The sequence below is a fragment of the Eptesicus fuscus genome, chromosome 4 (assembly GCF_027574615.1).
Source record: "Eptesicus fuscus isolate TK198812 chromosome 4, DD_ASM_mEF_20220401, whole genome shotgun sequence".
In the NCBI taxonomy this organism is placed as follows: Eukaryota; Metazoa; Chordata; class Mammalia; order Chiroptera; family Vespertilionidae; genus Eptesicus; species Eptesicus fuscus.
In genome coordinates this window covers 58901246-58917894 of record NC_072476.1, presented here as the reverse complement: position 1 = coordinate 58917894, position 16649 = coordinate 58901246, and the positions used below count along the sequence as shown (strand labels likewise).

General features: G+C 43.5%; 1 protein-coding gene and 1 long non-coding RNA gene across 5 annotated transcripts in view; one reads left to right on the top strand and one right to left on the bottom strand.

The window, feature by feature from the left end:
- Window positions 1-1537: 1537 nt before the first annotated feature.
- Window positions 1538-16239, bottom strand: LOC129148855 (uncharacterized). 3 transcript variants are annotated; one of them, XR_008555847.1, is made up of 3 exons: window positions 16180-16239; window positions 3326-3470; window positions 1538-1874 (listed from the first exon to the last, which is right to left on the bottom strand). It is a non-coding gene; the product is annotated as an uncharacterized LOC129148855 (long non-coding RNA). The 3 variants fall into 3 exon arrangements; XR_008555848.1 differs by lacking the exon at window positions 16180-16239 and adding an exon at window positions 15934-16119; XR_008555849.1 differs by lacking the exon at window positions 16180-16239 and adding an exon at window positions 15215-15535.
- RHOBTB3 (Rho related BTB domain containing 3) overlaps window positions 15520-16649 on the top strand; it is a 53788-nt gene continuing 52658 nt past the window's right edge. For both annotated transcript variants that reach the window (XM_028149877.2, XM_008144527.3), the window contains exons 1-2: window positions 15520-15925; window positions 16098-16323. In XM_028149877.2, the coding sequence (XP_028005678.1) occupies window positions 15924-15925; window positions 16098-16323 (228 nt within the window). In that variant the 5' untranslated portion in view covers window positions 15520-15923. The remainder of the gene's footprint in view (window positions 15926-16097; window positions 16324-16649) is intronic.

Here is a 16649-nt window from a genome sequence, read left to right as displayed (position 1 = left end):
AAACGCGGGCGGGCTGGAGGAGAAGGCGGGGCCAGCGACAAGGGTGGAGCGGAGGCGGGGTGGGGCCGAAGGGAAACGCAGGCGGGCGGGCTGGAGGAGAAGGCGAGGCGGGCGGCAAGGGAGGAACGGAGGCGGGGTAGAGTGTGGCAGGAAATCCTATTGCAGGATTTTTCCTGCAACGGGAAAGCTAGTTCAATAATAATAAAGTATATTGTTCACTTTTTGTTTAATATTTCTGCTTTACAGCTAAAGAGACAGCAAGCTCCTTGCTTGCAGGAACATGCCTTATCAAGTTACTTGTACTAGTATAATATAATGGGGCAATGGAAGGTTTGCGTTTGCCATTTTGATCCTACTGTATTTGAACCCGAGGGTGTTTTGATACAAAACATTTTTAATAAAAATATTTGATATCAAAAGCAAACATAAACGAATCTTAGAAGTCTACAGTCAGCTAAATTACCATTCAAGAATAAAAATAAAATAAAGGTGTTTTTTTCAGACAAGAATCAGAAGAATTTACCAAACCTAGAGCCTATTCACTTTTATTCTTGCATGACAATTTAGCTGAAGGAAGGATAGGAGTATGATAAATAAAGTTAATAAAAGAGATTTATTAGCACATGCATAAATCTAACCAAACATTGAACTTATAACAAGGGCTAAGTTTTACAGTAAAAACAGAAAGCTAAAATACTGGGCACAAGAAGAGGACATGTGTGAGCAATCTGGTTGTCCCTCAGCTGAAATCGGGCCAAACGTAAGCATTATCTGTCAGACATGGGAGTAAAAGAGGTCTCCAGATGATTCCAGCCCCAAGTCATTGGGCCACTCAATGCTGTTGCTTCACTGTGAGCCATTAGAATCTACTCTCTCTCATCTATATATATAAAAGCCTAAGCGACCTTTACAACCAAATGACCAAACGACTGGTTGACCATTCACTATGATGCGTACTAACCACCAGGGGCCAGACGCTCAACGCAGGAACTGCCTCCTTGTGGTCAGTGAGCTCCCACAGCCAACCTCCCATGGCCGGCCAACCTCCCCCATTCCCTCCCCCGGCTGGTCCCTCCCCCCTGGTCCCTTTCCCTGGCTGGCCAACCTCCTGTGGTCCTGACCCCCTTGTCCCTCCTCCCGGCCAGCAGGCCCCGATCGGCCCGGCCCCGATTGACCCGGCCCCAGTTCGGACTGGGCGAGATGGCTCCAATTGGCCCTGATCACTGGCCAGGCCTAGGGACCCCACCCTTGCACAAATTTGTGCACTGGGCCTCTAGTATTTATATATTCATCAGGGTTAGCCAGAGAAATGCTATGGTTCTGTTTCTGTGACTTATCCTGACGAATACAGTTGGTGACAAATCCAGCCCCGCTAGCCCTTGGAGAGACTTGGTAGGGATGACACCAGAGAGGGAAATATCCTATCCTATTTTGCTCCCTCTGGACTCCCTGTTGACAAAATGCAACCAAAAGCCAGAAAGGGGAAGGAGCCTGTTGATATACAAGGAGTCCCAAAGAAATGTATACACACTTTGAATGATTATAAAGTCAATGTTTAATAACTTACAGTTGATTTTCAAAATTTAAAATAATCTACAGAAATGAATAATTTTTTTGTCAATGCCTGTTTTCAAACCGATGACCGCTCTGGTCCAGGCACTGCTGATAACACAAAGCAATGGAATTACAAATATCAAGAATCATTTCATTCGGTATTTGTGCACCCTCAATTTGTCAATTGTTGCTGGTTTTGTACTGTAAACTTTATCTTTTATGTATCCCCATTTAAAAAAAAAGTCTAGTAGCACTTCAGGATACATTTTCTTTGTTCAAAGCTTAGTCTGGCTTCACCCATTGTTTCAAATCAGTTAAACCTGAAAAGGAGTGAAAATTGAGTTAAAGTATGTATATATTTTTGGGGACACCCTATGGTTCATACAGCCTAGCTTCCCAGTATACTGAGCAGGGTGGAGAAGAGAAAAGAGTGGGCCTGGATGGGCAAAGAAAGAGTTAAACTGTTAAAGAAAAGCTATGTAATTATTATCGTAAAATTCAGAATGGTGGTTACCTCTAGAAGGGTGAGTAGATAACGATTCAAAAGGGACACATAGGTGGTGGTGGTGGTGGTCGGGGGGGTGGGGGGGATAGTTTCTTAATCGGAATGGTGGTTAAATGGGTGTTTGTCTTACAATTATTCATTAAACTATACATGTAGGTTTTGTGCTTTTTGTATATTTCATAATTTAAAAGTTTAAAGAAAAAACAATGCTGAACAATAAGAACTTGTTTATTTGAATTCTAAAAGTCATAATAAATTTTCAGGAGAGGACGGCTGCAGCACTTAAAACAAGTCTGTTTAAAACAAGAAAATTTGTTACAGAGAAGCATACAAGTCCTGACAAGTGAAAGAATTAAATAACTCGTAACTAAAAGATTTTTTCTTTAAAAAAAAGAAGTCTGCTTCAAGCCAGATGGGGAAGAAAGAATAGTAGCCAGAGTCTTGGACATGTTTAAATGCTGATAGCAAAAACGGTAGAGAGGCCAATGCTGAAGACACAGGAGAAGGAAAGGGAGATAGATGGAGTGCAGTCCCTCCAATGTCAAAAGGGATACACAGAGCACTGCCAGGGGACTTAGTCAGAGGGAAGATGAGGAACATTTATTGCACTGTGGCCGAAGGAAAGAAAAGCATGCACGTGGCTGCACATACATTTGTTGGCTTGGCAGTGGGAAACAGGGGAGTTCCCTATTCGATGCTTCCTTTTTCTGTGACAGAAAACATGAGGAAGGAGATGTCGAAGTCAGAGGTGGGGAACAGTGAGGAGGCTTATACCACGCTGACATCATGGAGGACCATGGACATATTGGGGTAGAGAGAAAAGCAGTGAACAGTTTATGGGGGACCTTAAAGGGGTTAACGGTGAAGTTGCTAACTGAGAGCAACGAAGGAGAAAGGGGACAGTATAGTCTCTCTTGGATCTCAGAACAGAAGTTCTTCAGGAGGATGGAGTGATGGTCTGGTTCTCATCCTTCACTCCAACTGGAAGTAGAAGATGAAGTAGAAACTAGGAAGCAAAGCATAGGGCAACGTAGAGGGCCAGGATAAGGTATAGCTGGGCCTGTGGTGAGAATGTTAGGAAATGGGACATGTTAGGTTAAACCAGCTGTAAGGTTTTAAAGAATTCGGCCTGGTATTGAGTAGTGGGTGGTATTGTAGCCTAGATGCCAAGGTTGGCTCTGGAAGACTCCAAGTCTTAGATCACTCCCTGACAGGAGAATCTAGTGGTAAAGAACACATGCTCATTATACACAACCGTTTGCATACCTGTTCATCAGGTTATCAGATTCCTCTGAAGCTCAGGGTTAAGACCATATTTAGAAGGTGGCTTTGTGTTGAATGTGCCTATTGGGTGATCTTCATGGCTAATTCCTCATGCAGGTAGGTATTCGTCTCTCCTAAAAGGCTGGACCTACCAATCAGAAGAGAAAACTTTAGAAAGCTGATCAAAGCATACATTGGCTTAATGTAGTTTCCTTTGGAAAATAATGTCTCTATGACAATTCAGTGTTCCCATAACTCTAACTAAAGTGTTTATTATGCAAAAACATCCTTGGGATCAAAATGACCTGTACCTTAGGTGCTTAATAAATGTTTGTTGAACTGAAAAGATAATAATGGGCTTCCCATGTAGGCTTTCCTGCAGAGAAAAGAAAATGTAGGCCACATATCATATGTTTCTAGGCCCTCTGATAGTTTCCTTTCTCAATATCAATGATCAAATTAGTATTCTAGTTTACACACTGGCCTCTTGTGCATTGGGTTAGCACAAGCTTTGTCCCTTGAGTAAGATCAGCTCTGGGCACCCAGACAAAATAAAGTTTCTGGACTTGCAAAACCAAGGAATGAGCCCTGGAAAATGTGACTTGGGTGAGGCAATGTTACCCTGAGGCCAGCCTAAGCAGCCCAGCTGGCCTCTCCCTATGACATTTCTAGCTTGGTTGTTTAGAACAGTGCCTCTATTTAAATCAATCTGACCTCCTGCAATAAAAATCTTTGAGACCATGATGAAGTTGTTACCAAAACATTGTGGTAATCATAGTTAATGCAAGAGGGCTGAGCAATTTCTTAGACATCTCAGTGAATTAATAAAACACACTGTCTGAAAATGCCTCCTAATTCTCGAGTCTAGCATGGGAGTTGCTAACAGTGTACACTGTGTGACTGTTCATGGGGAGCAACCTAGAAACAGACTGTTCCATTTTAAGGCGACAGCTAGTGCGTTCTAGCCTGCTTGTAGGAAAACACAGCAAAGCGCTGCACACTCTGCCGTCTGGGCTGTTTTGTTTTGTTTGTATTCTATTGCACTTCATTGCTTCTTGTGTTATGCCAGCATTGCACATTTCTGAGTGTCTCATTCTTTTTGTTTATAGAAATCATCGACTCTCCCCTCCATTCTGAAGAGGTAGACATAATGACCAGTAAAAACAGGATTTTTTTCCCCAACTCGACAAACATTCCAATAACAATTATTATTCTTTTGTTTCCATTCACCTACAAAAAGGTAGATTATAACTAGCCAGATCTACAAAGTGTCATTTCTTGCCAGATTTCACGAGAAGAGTTTTCTCCTCCATCAGAATTTCATAAATTCTCTTTAAGATTTGCTGATTTCCATAGTAGTAAACCAAGGTATGTGAAAGAACAGTCACAGGATAAAAAGGCCCATCATTTAATTTTACCTGTTGTCAAGCAATTTAATTTGAATTTTTATACTAATTCAACAAGGATATACTGTGGCGTAAAGGTAAAACTTGGGAAGACTTAAACAAAAAGTCCAGAGTATTCAGTGGGCAGCTTATGCCACCCCCGGGGCAGGGGGCGGGGCGGGGGGGTTAGGAATGCAATATTGGGGTTTTTGCTCAAGTGCCTTTCTTTTGCGGGCTATCTCAGAGGAGAGTTTGAGAAGCTCTGCTTGCTGCTGAGATTAGTCCAGAGAGTCTTTGCTTTGTTTCCCCTTCTTACCACTTCACTGAGAAAGCTATGAATGCCTTTTAGTGTGGATTGAATTGCCCGTGTCCTAACCCTGGAAGGAGCCTGTACCACTAGGACATCTTGAGAAGCACATGGAACAAGCCCCTTGGTTAGCAGAAACTATCAGCCATGTAGGAGAGGGGCAATCGTTGGCTGAGAAAGTTGGATCTCACTATAGTACGGAAAGAAGCCGAGAGTATAGCTGAAGCGATGGTAATAATTACAGAAGCCCAGGTGTTTTAATTTAAAAGTGAGGGAATAGAATAAAAAATGATACTCAAGTCCCAGATTAAGATGTTAAAAACAGAATGGATTCTAAAGAGGAGCCTGGAGATCAGTGTCAGTAGGAATGTGACCAAGGAGACCTCTGGGGAAAGTGAGAAGCAGGGAACGAGAGAAAAAAAATGTCCTTTGGATAAGCCAACATATTTAAATGCTTCAGCGAGGTGATTTGTTAGAATGCCAAAAGTACTGTTCACCAAGAAACTAACCTGCAAACCTCGTGTTTAATGGTATCAGCTGGGCTTTCCTTAGGCGGGGGAAAAAAAAGACCTATAAGAAAATTTCAGTTGCTATTCACTGTAAAATAGAGTTTTAAACTGTAGTCAGGATTATAGACTCAGAAGTATAAAGTAAAAAGCAAGTCGAGAAAAATAAGGATCAGAAGTACTGTGTGAGGGCAGAAGTCAGGTTAAGTGGCTTATGACAGCTATTGAATGAAAAAGTAGAACATTGCAAAGCATGCTTATGAAATGCCCCAGTGGGAATGATATCCAATGGTTGGCCATAGCAGAGACACATGAACAGGACAAGTTAAAGAGTGCAAAGGATGATGGGGAAGACTTCAGAAGGATTTACCATTGTAAATGGCACAACTTTTAGTTCAGTTAAAACTAGAGCCAGGTTATAGTAATATTTTAAAAAATCTATTAAAAAATATATATATATATATTGATTGATTTCAGAGAGGAAGGGGGAGGAGGAGGGGAGGGAGGGAGGGAGGAAGGAAGGAGGAAGGAAGAGAAAGAGAGAGAGAGCAAGAGAGAAACATCAATGATGAGAGAATCACTGATTGGCTGCCTCCTGCACATCCCACACTGGGGATCAAGCCCACAACCTGGGCATGTGCCCTGACTGGGAATCGAACCAAGACCTCCTGATTCATTGGTCGATGCTCAACCACTCAGCCATGCCAGCTGGGCTATTTTTTAAATGTATCTGAATTCTTCAAAAAGAAGGTTTATAGGCAAAGAATTCAAATCTAATATCCTGTATTTCTGTTTGGCTACAAATGGACAACTTCACAAAATATTATGTATAAATAAATGATATAATCAATAGTACTTGATTAGATACTTGTATACATATTTTTCAAGGGCTAAATAACACAAAAGACATATTAAAGGCCATACAACCAGACTTCTTGGAAGTTCAACCCTTTGAGAAATGCTGGTAGAAATAGGCAGTCCTATTTCAAAGGAACATACCGTATTTTCCGGCCTATAAGATGACTTTTTAACCCAGGAAAATCTTCTATACGCCCAGTTGTCTTAATACGCCGGAAAATACGGTATATGTATTGGTATTTTAAAGTAACATTTTAACTGAAAACAAAACAACAAAACAAAACGAAACAGCAGAACAGTTGTTTTAAAAACACGATTGGGCACAATGATAGAGGTGGATTGGTAACATAAATCCAATCAAACAAACAAAATGAACATTTTAGACCTTTTCTGAAAGAGCATAGGATAGAAGTATTTTGCATTTAAATAACATTCTGGATTCCCTCTTTAGCTTCTCCAAACAGAATTGAGGATATTGCAGCCTTGTGCCTTAGAAGAAATCGACAATTTAGGGGAAAAAAAAACACAAAAAACCAACGTTGGTTATTTATCTGAGAAAAATTACCCAGGTAATAAAATTAGTAAAGTCAACTTTTCTTATGACTAACTGTATGGTTACCAACCCTGGGACATGACTTGGCTTAAGTTACTCTATATAAAGTATGTGCAAGCTCTTGTAAAAAAATAATGCTAATCTTGATTTTTATGATTTTTGTGTAAATTTGCAAACTTTATCGCTCATAAGATTAGTTAATACAATACAAATACATTTTTCACTTGGCTGATTTCTAGGCAAGTAGACCTGTAGTCTATCTGTGTTGCCTTCTCCTACTTCCTTTCTCACAGCCTCCCTGGCCCCCAGCAGCCAGTCCAGATTCTCTGTTCTGCTTCCTGGTGGCTCAGGACTCCGCCACTGTGTCCTTCCTTCTCGGCTTGCTCTCTAGAGCACAGCCCTAGGCACCAGACCAGTAGGTCTGGAAATTATTTATATATTATTTTTCAATTACAGTTGACATTCAATATACTAGTTTCAGGTGTTCAGCACAGTAGTTAGACATTTATATAACTTACGAAGTGATCTGCAAACTTTTTTTGACTCAGCGCCCTATCAGAAATAATTCTGAGTATACCCCCAATATTTTTATAAATTACATGCATATGACTGCCAATATATTATGATTACAACAAAATATACTGAAATAGAAAATTTTCAATAGTTGAGATAAAGATTAGATAAATCATCGTTTTCTAACATTTAAAAATGTATTAATAATACAAAATACATCTTTCTCTGAAATGTTATTGTTAATAAAGCTTTTAAGGAGAACAATGGAATATGCCTCATTATTTTTAAAATATTGGTTTAACATTTGTGTGATACAGCAATGCCGATTTCTGCTTTTATATTAGGTTTATTTAAAGGATCTCTGAGGAGAGCTCACAAAGATATGTGGATTTATTTATTTATTTATAACACACTAGAGGCCTGGTGCACAAATTCATGCACCAGTGGGGTCACTCAGCCTGGCCTGTGGGGATCGGGCCAAATCCGGCTCTCTGATATCTCCCGAGGGGTCCCGGATTGCGAGAGCGGTTCTTAGGTGACACACCCCGGAACTGGGCTCTCTCCTGTCTGGCTCTCAGTGTGTCACCCAAGAACCACAGCTGCCAACTCACCACAGCTCGGCAGCTCCTGCGTTGAGTGTCTGCCCCCTGTTGGTCAGTGGGCATCATAGCTAATGGTCGGATGGTCAAACGGTTGCTTAGGCTTTTATATATATAGACTAGAGCCCGATGCACGAAGATTTGTGCTAGAATGGGCTTTCCTTTCCCTGGCTGCCGGCACCGCCTTTCCACTCTGGCCCAGCCCCTTTCCGCTCAGGCCCCGGAGCCGCCTCTTTCTGCTCTGGGAGCCACCCATTTCCGCTCCAGTCCCGCCTTCCCATGCTGCCCAGAGGCCCTGAGAGACCAGGGGTGGGGCAGAAGGCCTGCGTCACCACGACGCAAGCGTCCCGCCAGCCCCCATCACTCGGCACCTGTGTATGCAAATTAACCGCCATCTTTGTTGAGTTAATTTGCATATCACTCCTGATTGGCTGGTGGTGTAGCGGAGGTACAGTCAATTTACATGTTTGTCTATTATTTGGTAAGATTTTTTATTGATTTCAGAGAGGAAGGGAGAGGGAGAGAGAGATAGAAACATCAATGATGAGAGAGAATCATTGGTCAGCTGCCACCTGCACACTTCACGCTGGGGATTGAGCTGGCAACCTGGGCACATGCCCTGACCTCCTGCTTCATAGGTCGATGCTCAATCACTGAGCCATGCCGACTGAGCAAGATATGTGGATTTAAATGGTATAACTGCTTCCTTAGCTGTTTTACTAATTATGAGACTTAATTTTCAGTCCCATTAGTCATTATGCAGAGATTTTGGCTGAAATCTGATGAATACATTTCCATCTTGCCTACTATTACTCATTTGTTGCAGCAAACTAATTAGGTGTCGTACATTTTTATACTGTTCACAAAGAACTTCAAAATCGATAGCAATTTTATTTGAAAAATATTTAGGTTGGTTTTAAAAATTCTGTAAGATATAAGAGTTTTTATAGGCTATATTCGTTATTTTCAATCACAAAAGAGGCTACATGCATTATTTTCAATAAAAATTACGTAATGAAGGAAACAGCAATCATCAACATAGCATAGTGGGTATGGGCACAGATCCTGGATCCAATTGTCTAAACTGGAATCCCAACTCCTCTACTCACTACTTGTGTAACTGTGGGCAAATTACTTAGCATCCTATGCCTCAATTTTCTCTCCTCTAAATTAGGATTCTAATAGAGCCTAATTCAATAGGGTCATTATGAGAATAAAATAAGCCAATATTTGTAAAGCACTTACTATAATATCTGGCATATAGTAAGTATATTTAAGTGTATAAAGGATTATGGGAAGATTTCTCGTGCCCTATTAGAAGTGTCATCATTAAAATCACTTTTGAAATCAGTTCGGTATTATTTACCGAAGTAGGACATACACCTACCCTGTGACAGCATACCCACCAAGAAACTATGTTTTAAAACAAGAGTAGTCCTAGCAGCTGTGTTTGTAATAGGCAAAACCCAGAAATAGCTCACGTGTCCATCTACAGGAAATGGATAAATGAATAGTCACATCGAAGGCTATTCAGCAACAAAAAGAAATGAAAGGAACAAATCACAACTATAGAAACATGGAAAAATCCTACAAATGATGATAAGCATAAGAACCCAGACACAAAGAGTATATCCATTGTGATGCCTCCTTTATAAAGTTCAATGAGAAGGATAACCAAAACATCAGTTTAGGAATGCACACATAGGTACTAAGACTATAAGAAAAAATAAAGAGCCAGCACAAAAGTCAGGCTTGTGATTATCTCTGAGAAAAAGAAGACGATAACTGAGAAAGGGCAACCAGATAAGGGGTGTGTGTGTGTGTGTGTGTGTGTGTGTGTGTGTGTGTGGTGTAGACCTTGCATGAGTGCTGATAACGCTCTATTCTCCTGACCTGGAGGATGTTTAGAAATGTTTATTTTATAATTATTTATTAACTTATGTGCATAGATATTATGCACCTTTCTTTATGTGTGTGATATTTCACAATGAGGAAATGTTTAAAAAAAAACACACCCCATTTATACAAATCTTGCTTTCACAAAACTAACCACATTAATAATATCCTATATTATGTGTTCTGGCTCCAGATTCTTTGCTAAAATAACTGTCTATGAGATATATCGTGAATGAATTAAATGTAGTTGCTGTCACTGTAATCTTAGTTTGGACTCCTTCCATTATGTAAAAATATTTTTTTAGTCTAAACAACTAACCCATCAGTAGTTACACTTATACATGTCTTGCATACAACAGTTCTTTTATTTTTTTAAGTCAATTGTTTTTTAAAATATCATTGAAAGATGTACTAGAGAAAGAATAACCTCTCAACTATCCCTTTCCTTTAATGGCTCACCAAAAATGTTATTTTAAAATGTATTTTGTTATTAAAACACAATCTAATAAGTACCACTCTGAAACAGAACCTATTAAAACCATAACATGAGATATATATATTAAAACCACCTGCACCTGCAGTTTAACCTTATCATAAATTTCCCACACTGTGTAACTTGTTCCAATACCTGTGTCTTTGGGTCTTGAGCAAGATTTTATATCCATATTCTCAAGGTATTCGCTGCCAAAGGAATGCAGTTGTTGTTTTTTTCATTTGTGTCCCATGTATAGTTCAGCCATTTGTATCTTCTTCGCAAGAAGAAAACTATTTTCCCAATTGTGTGCTGCTTTTTGACTTTCCTTTTTTTAAAGAAAGTTCAGAAGAGGCTTTATAGCATTTATAATTGGTGAGTTTTCTTTAAAGTATCAGCTTTAATAGTAATTTACATTAATATCCTGTAAATATTGTTGAGTTTTATCTTCATGTCTGATGCCTAGTTTTTAAATGGTTACCTAATTGTGATCAGTTCAGCATATCGTTATCTATTAACTATACTACACACTTAGAGTGAAGTTGATGTTAGCAAAAGTAAGATGGAAATTCATACCTGAACCAATGTTCTTTATAATTTCAATTATTATGGCTAACTTATTGTCAGATCTGATTAGTCGTTTTTCACCTCCTAAAATGGCTCCCAAAGGGTGTCAGAAATGTCAGTTTAGCCAATTGTGTTTGCCTATTATTGCATTATTAATACTATCTCCATTGGTCCAAGCTGTAACAGTTAGTTTACTTAAATATCCATAAATCCGCTTAGATACAAAAGCTGCAACATGTGGCAATATGTTGACAATCAACAAAGGAGAGAGCCCTCTGTCCCCCACCCTGTGCTGTGCTCCCACCCACTCCCAAGAACACCGCGTGCTTGCCCACTTACAGATCAAGGGGCGGTGCCAGCGCCAAGCCTCATATTAAATATTAGTAAAATTTAGTTTCTTTCTCTCTTTTTGGTTTAAAAAACACACACACACACACACACACACACGCACACACGCACACACGCACACACGCACGCGTGCGCGCTTGTAAATAGAAGTTCAAATACTCAATTCTGGAATTTCAGGGGTCATCTTCTGCACCCCATTTTGGAGACCCTTGCTTTAGATAAGTAGTCTTTAAATTGTTAATGTTAGAAAGCACTATTTTTAATGAAAATGAACATGAAACTCTAATATTAAAAAAAAAAAAAGATGGCAATAAGACTTTGATGTGGGAGCAGTAGGGGCTCAGACCCCTCTAGGCATTTCTCTCCCCTACCTCTTCAGGTGGACTTGAAGATTCCTCTGTGGAAACCTAGTTTCCTTGAAACACAGTAGGAAAAATCTTATGCCAGGCTTCCTTCTTCAGACCTGCCCTCACTAACACTTGCTTCCTCTTTAAGCATTAAGGAACCAGCACGTTTTTTTAAAGGCTGGAATATATTAATATTCATGATCTGGGGACCAATGGTAGTACACTGAGTTACCTCCCCTGTTCCTTACATTCATTTGTGGCTACCTTTAATCTGAGGATACGGACATCTTTCAAAATGAATATAAAATGGTGGCATTTCACCCAACAAAATAGGAAAACAGGTTGTTTGGGCTGGAGGCACTTCCTTGTGTGTTCCCCAGTGAACCTGAGTTTAGAGAACGTACGATAATCCAATTTGTTACACCCTGGTTAAAAAAAAAAATTAATGCTACTAATGAGGAAAACTACAGATATATAAACCAAATAAAAATCTATAGTATCTATAATAATAAAAGCATAATATGCAAATAGACCAAACGGCCAAACAGCGGAACTACCGTCCGGATGACCACGCTATGACACCCACTGGTGCCAGGCCAGCCAAGGTGGGTGCAATGCAATTGGTCAGGGGCCCAGCTAATGCCCCATGATCACCCTGCAGAGGGAGGCCCAGGCCACTGGTTGGTGGGGCGATCGACCAATTGGGGGGCTCCACAATCGCCCCAAAGAGGGAGACCCAGGCCACTGACCAGCAGGCTGCAGCAGGTAGTCTGGGCCTCCCTCTGTGGGGGCGATCTATTGTGGAGCCGCGGCTGGGCCTACCTTTTTGGGGCGATCAATCACAGGGCTCCTGGACTGTGACAGGGTGCAGGCCAGGCTGAGGGACATGCCCCCCCACCCCTCAGTGCATGAATTTCGTGCACCGGGCCTCTAGTTGTAAATAAAAGGGAAATAACTATGAAAATGTTTTAAGATAATTAAGAAAAAAATCATTAAGATACCAGGAAATGGATCGTCTATGACAATATATTAACCAAGATAATTAGCACTAACTGCTGTAATTATTGACCCCAAAATGTCTGGCTTAACTCTATAAATATATGTTTTCTCATTCGTATTACGTAAAATGCATGCTGTGAAGAGGCTTTACTGTGACGGATCATTTAGGGACTCGAGCTTCTTCCACACTTCGGACCAACAAATTCAAGCACATGGTGTCAAGGTTGACCTAGTTTTATCCAGTTGGTAGATGGAGAGATAAAAGAGAGTGGAGAAGGCATACCTTCTCTTAACTGCTCAGCAGGGATTATGTTCCACTGGTGAGAACTAATCATATGATCCTACCTACAGGCAAAATCTTTGGTAAATATGGTTTAGCTATGGGTCCTGGAAGAGAAAATGGGTTTTGGTTAGCATCTAGCCAGGCTTTGTCATACATTCAGAGGTTGGTCTAGGGATTCCCAATCTTCTATAACTTGAACATCACCAGGTCTGCCTTTGGAAATCTCTTGGGTAGTCTCTACCACTCTCTTTTCAACCTGCTGTAATAAAGGAATCTGCTTGACAGCACTAATTTCAGCTGTTTCCAGAACAAGTCCCGATCTTCCGGGTTTTCACACCTTTGCATGTGATTTGCATATCATGTCCAGTACTCCTTCCCTCCCAGCCTCCTCTTCCTCCAAGTCTCCTCCTCATCTTTTAAGACCTAAGACAACGTTTACATTCTCTATGAACTTGCTCTAATGATACAGAAGACACATCTCTACTGAATGTTCACTGGACTTGACTCTTGTAGTTCCACTTTTATTACTAGATTCATTAGCCTGTATGAGAATTATTTAAGGAACCAGCATGTTTTCAAAAGGATTGGGTGCATTAATATTCACAATATAGTGACCATGAGTAGTAGACTTAGCTTCTAAAGGGTAAAGACTGAGTCTTATGTATCTTAGTAGCTCCCATGCCTACTCAGCACAGGGTTGGCTCACATAACTGAGGGGAAATGCATCCTGTCTCCCCTCCTGCCACTTCCCAGTATCTCTCTCCCGCTTTTTGGTTATTGTGGTAAAAACGCAACAAAATTTAGCAACCTCACCATTTTTAACTGTACATTACAGTAGTGTTAACTATATGCCCCTTGTTTACGACAGATCTCTAGAACTTTGTCATCTTGCAACTGAAACTATACTCATTAAACAACTTCTCCCTTCCCCCCTCTCCAGTTCTTAGTGACCACTGTTTCTAAGCGTGTGACTACCTTAAGCTATCTCATTTAAGTCGGAAAATTCACTATTTGGTTCTTTTGTGATTGGCTAATTTCACTTACTAAAATGCCCTAAAGATTCATTCATGTTGTAACATATGACAGAAGGTCCTTGTTTTTGAGGCTAATATGTCACTGTATGTACATACCACATTTTTATTTATCCATGCATCCATTATGTGTCTTTGATTGTGACCTGTGGTCACGGGAGAGGGCTAAGAGAAAATAGATTTTCTATTGACCCAAGAGAAAAGGTTTTCTTGTACTTAAATATTATAGGACGGCTTAGGTTCTGGAGACTAAGAGGTAAATGATACTAAGTGCAAAGGGAAATTAGATTTTTTTTTTTTTTTAAATCAGTGGCTACAGAAAGAATGCCTCCTACCATGCCCTGTCTGAGCATACGGTACTGACACTCTTTTCATGGGAGCAACAAGGGCCCATAATAAAAAAAGCTGTTCGCGTTCCAAAGGCCTCTTACCCTAGTCTTCTCACCGCCCTACTCAGTACCTCCTGCTTCATACCCTCAAAATAGCTCTGCTGAGAACAAGCAGCTGCAAAATGTTAAAGTAGGGCGAAATAAAGGGATAAACAAGAACTCTTTCAACACAGAGCACTTGTAAGAATTTTCATGTTTATGGAGAAGCTGAGCCCAGAGTAACCTCTGGCCCTTCTTGGTATTAGTGGATTCCAGCGTTCGTTTGCACCGAGGTAGTGTGAGGCCCTGAAGAGACATCCATAACCTTCGCTACAGTGCGTTATCATGAAGGAATCTAAAGGAACCTTGCATTAGCATGAACATTATTTTTGCAGTTGGTCCAGGGACTATTATGAAATACGTAGCCATAATGTGTGCTGGGGGGGGGGGGAAAAAAAATCTCCAAGAAAACTACCATTTAGTTTGTAAACGCGTCGAACACCTCATGCATAACTTGTTTAAAACCACGGCACTACGAACCCCAGCACTTAAAATCCTGCAGGGGGTTTTTTTTTGGGGGGGGGGTAAAATATGCCAAACGTAGCTTGAAATTGTAAATAATCCCCCCAGAGCGATGTTAGCAAATGGGTGTGCGAACAAAGAGCCCTTTCTGCACCAGCATGAATGCTGCCTTCCCCCACCGCACCCCGCACGCGCGATTTTAGAAAAGAGCTCAAGTACATGTTGACAAACCACAAAGCGGCAGACGCGGTGAAACACTGTCTGCCAAGGCCAAGGCCGAGGGGGAGACCCCGGGCCGCTGGAGAGGCGGACGGGCTGGAAGCCCCGGCTTCACTAACCTCCTTTTTTCCAGGCTTTAGGGAGCGGGGCCTCAGCGCCCCACCCCCCTTTCCCTGGCTCTGGTTACAGCCTTCCGAGTTGAACCAACTTGCTGCGGGCGGATTGGCGATCGGAGGCTGCGGCTTGGGCGGTGCATTTATCCATTCCCATTCCGCCGCCTCCCGGGCTCCGGGGCCTCCCCGGCGGCAGCGCGTCCCCCGCGTCCGCCCGACCCCCGAGGCCGGCACGTGCTGCGCCCTCCCCGCCCGCCCCGCCGAGGGGGCGGAGGCCCAGCTTTCCTCCGAACCCCGTTCGGCCAGGAGGAGGAGCAGCAGGAGAAACAGCAGAAGCCGCAGACGGCGACAGCTGCCCGGCCGACGGAGCGTGGCGGAGAGGGGCTGCAGCGCCAGGGCGCCCGGGGCTCCCGGGGCGGCGGTGGCGGTGGCCGGAGGTGGGGAGCGGCGCGGCCGCCCTGGATGATCCCGGGCACTTCCTGACTCTCGGCCGGCCCCGCGCTCTCGGCCGGCCCCGCACGCCCCCCGCCCGGGTGCTCGCTGCCCGCCCGGCGGGGCCCGCTCAGCGTCGGCCGCGCGCGCCGCGGTGGAGCACGCGAGGGGGTCGCGGCCGGGGATGAGCTGATTGCGGGCAAACCCGTCGCGGACAGGGACCGGGAGGCCGTGGGGAGCCGCATTTCTCCGCGTCGCCGGCCCAGCCGTCGGACTGGAGATCATGTACGTACGCGGCGGGGTCCTGCCATTGTCTCTCCTCCGCGCGCGTGTGCTGCGCCCCGGGGCAGCGGCCGGTGCCCGGCCTCCGCGCGCCGGCCCCGCACTTCCTGTCCGGACCCAGGGCTCCGGGCGCTGACCGCGCGCTCCTCTCCCTCGGCCCCTCTGTGCCCGGCAGGTCCATCCACATAGTGGCGCTGGGGAACGAGGGGGACTCCTTCCACCAGGACCACCGGCCGTCCGGGCTCATCCGCACGTACCTGGGGAGGAGCCCGCTGGTCTCCGGGGACGAGAGCAGCTTGTTGCTGAGCGCCGCCGGCACCGTCGCGCGCCCCGTGTTCACCGAGTACCAGGCCAGCGCGTTTGGGAACGTCAAGCTGGTGGTCCACGACTGTCCCGTCTGGGTAAGGCGCGGCAGCGGCTCGCTGAGGAGGCGGACACGGCTTTTCTTTCTTTTTTTTTCCCACCTCTTCCTCCTCCCCGCCCCCCTCCCCCCAGGCCCCCGTCTTTTATGCATGTGGATGTCTGTGAAGTGGCCGGTGGAGTTTTCGAACATTGGAGGGGAAATCTTTGGTTCTTTGTTTGGTCGGGCAGGGAGCACTCTTAGAAGGCACGGAGCCCGGCGGGATGGGGGAGCGCGCGCACCTCGCGGCTGCGGCTCGTCCCCTGGTAGACGCTGACAGTTGGATGTGCCAGCCACGAGGGATGGGGTCACCAAGTTTCACCAGCA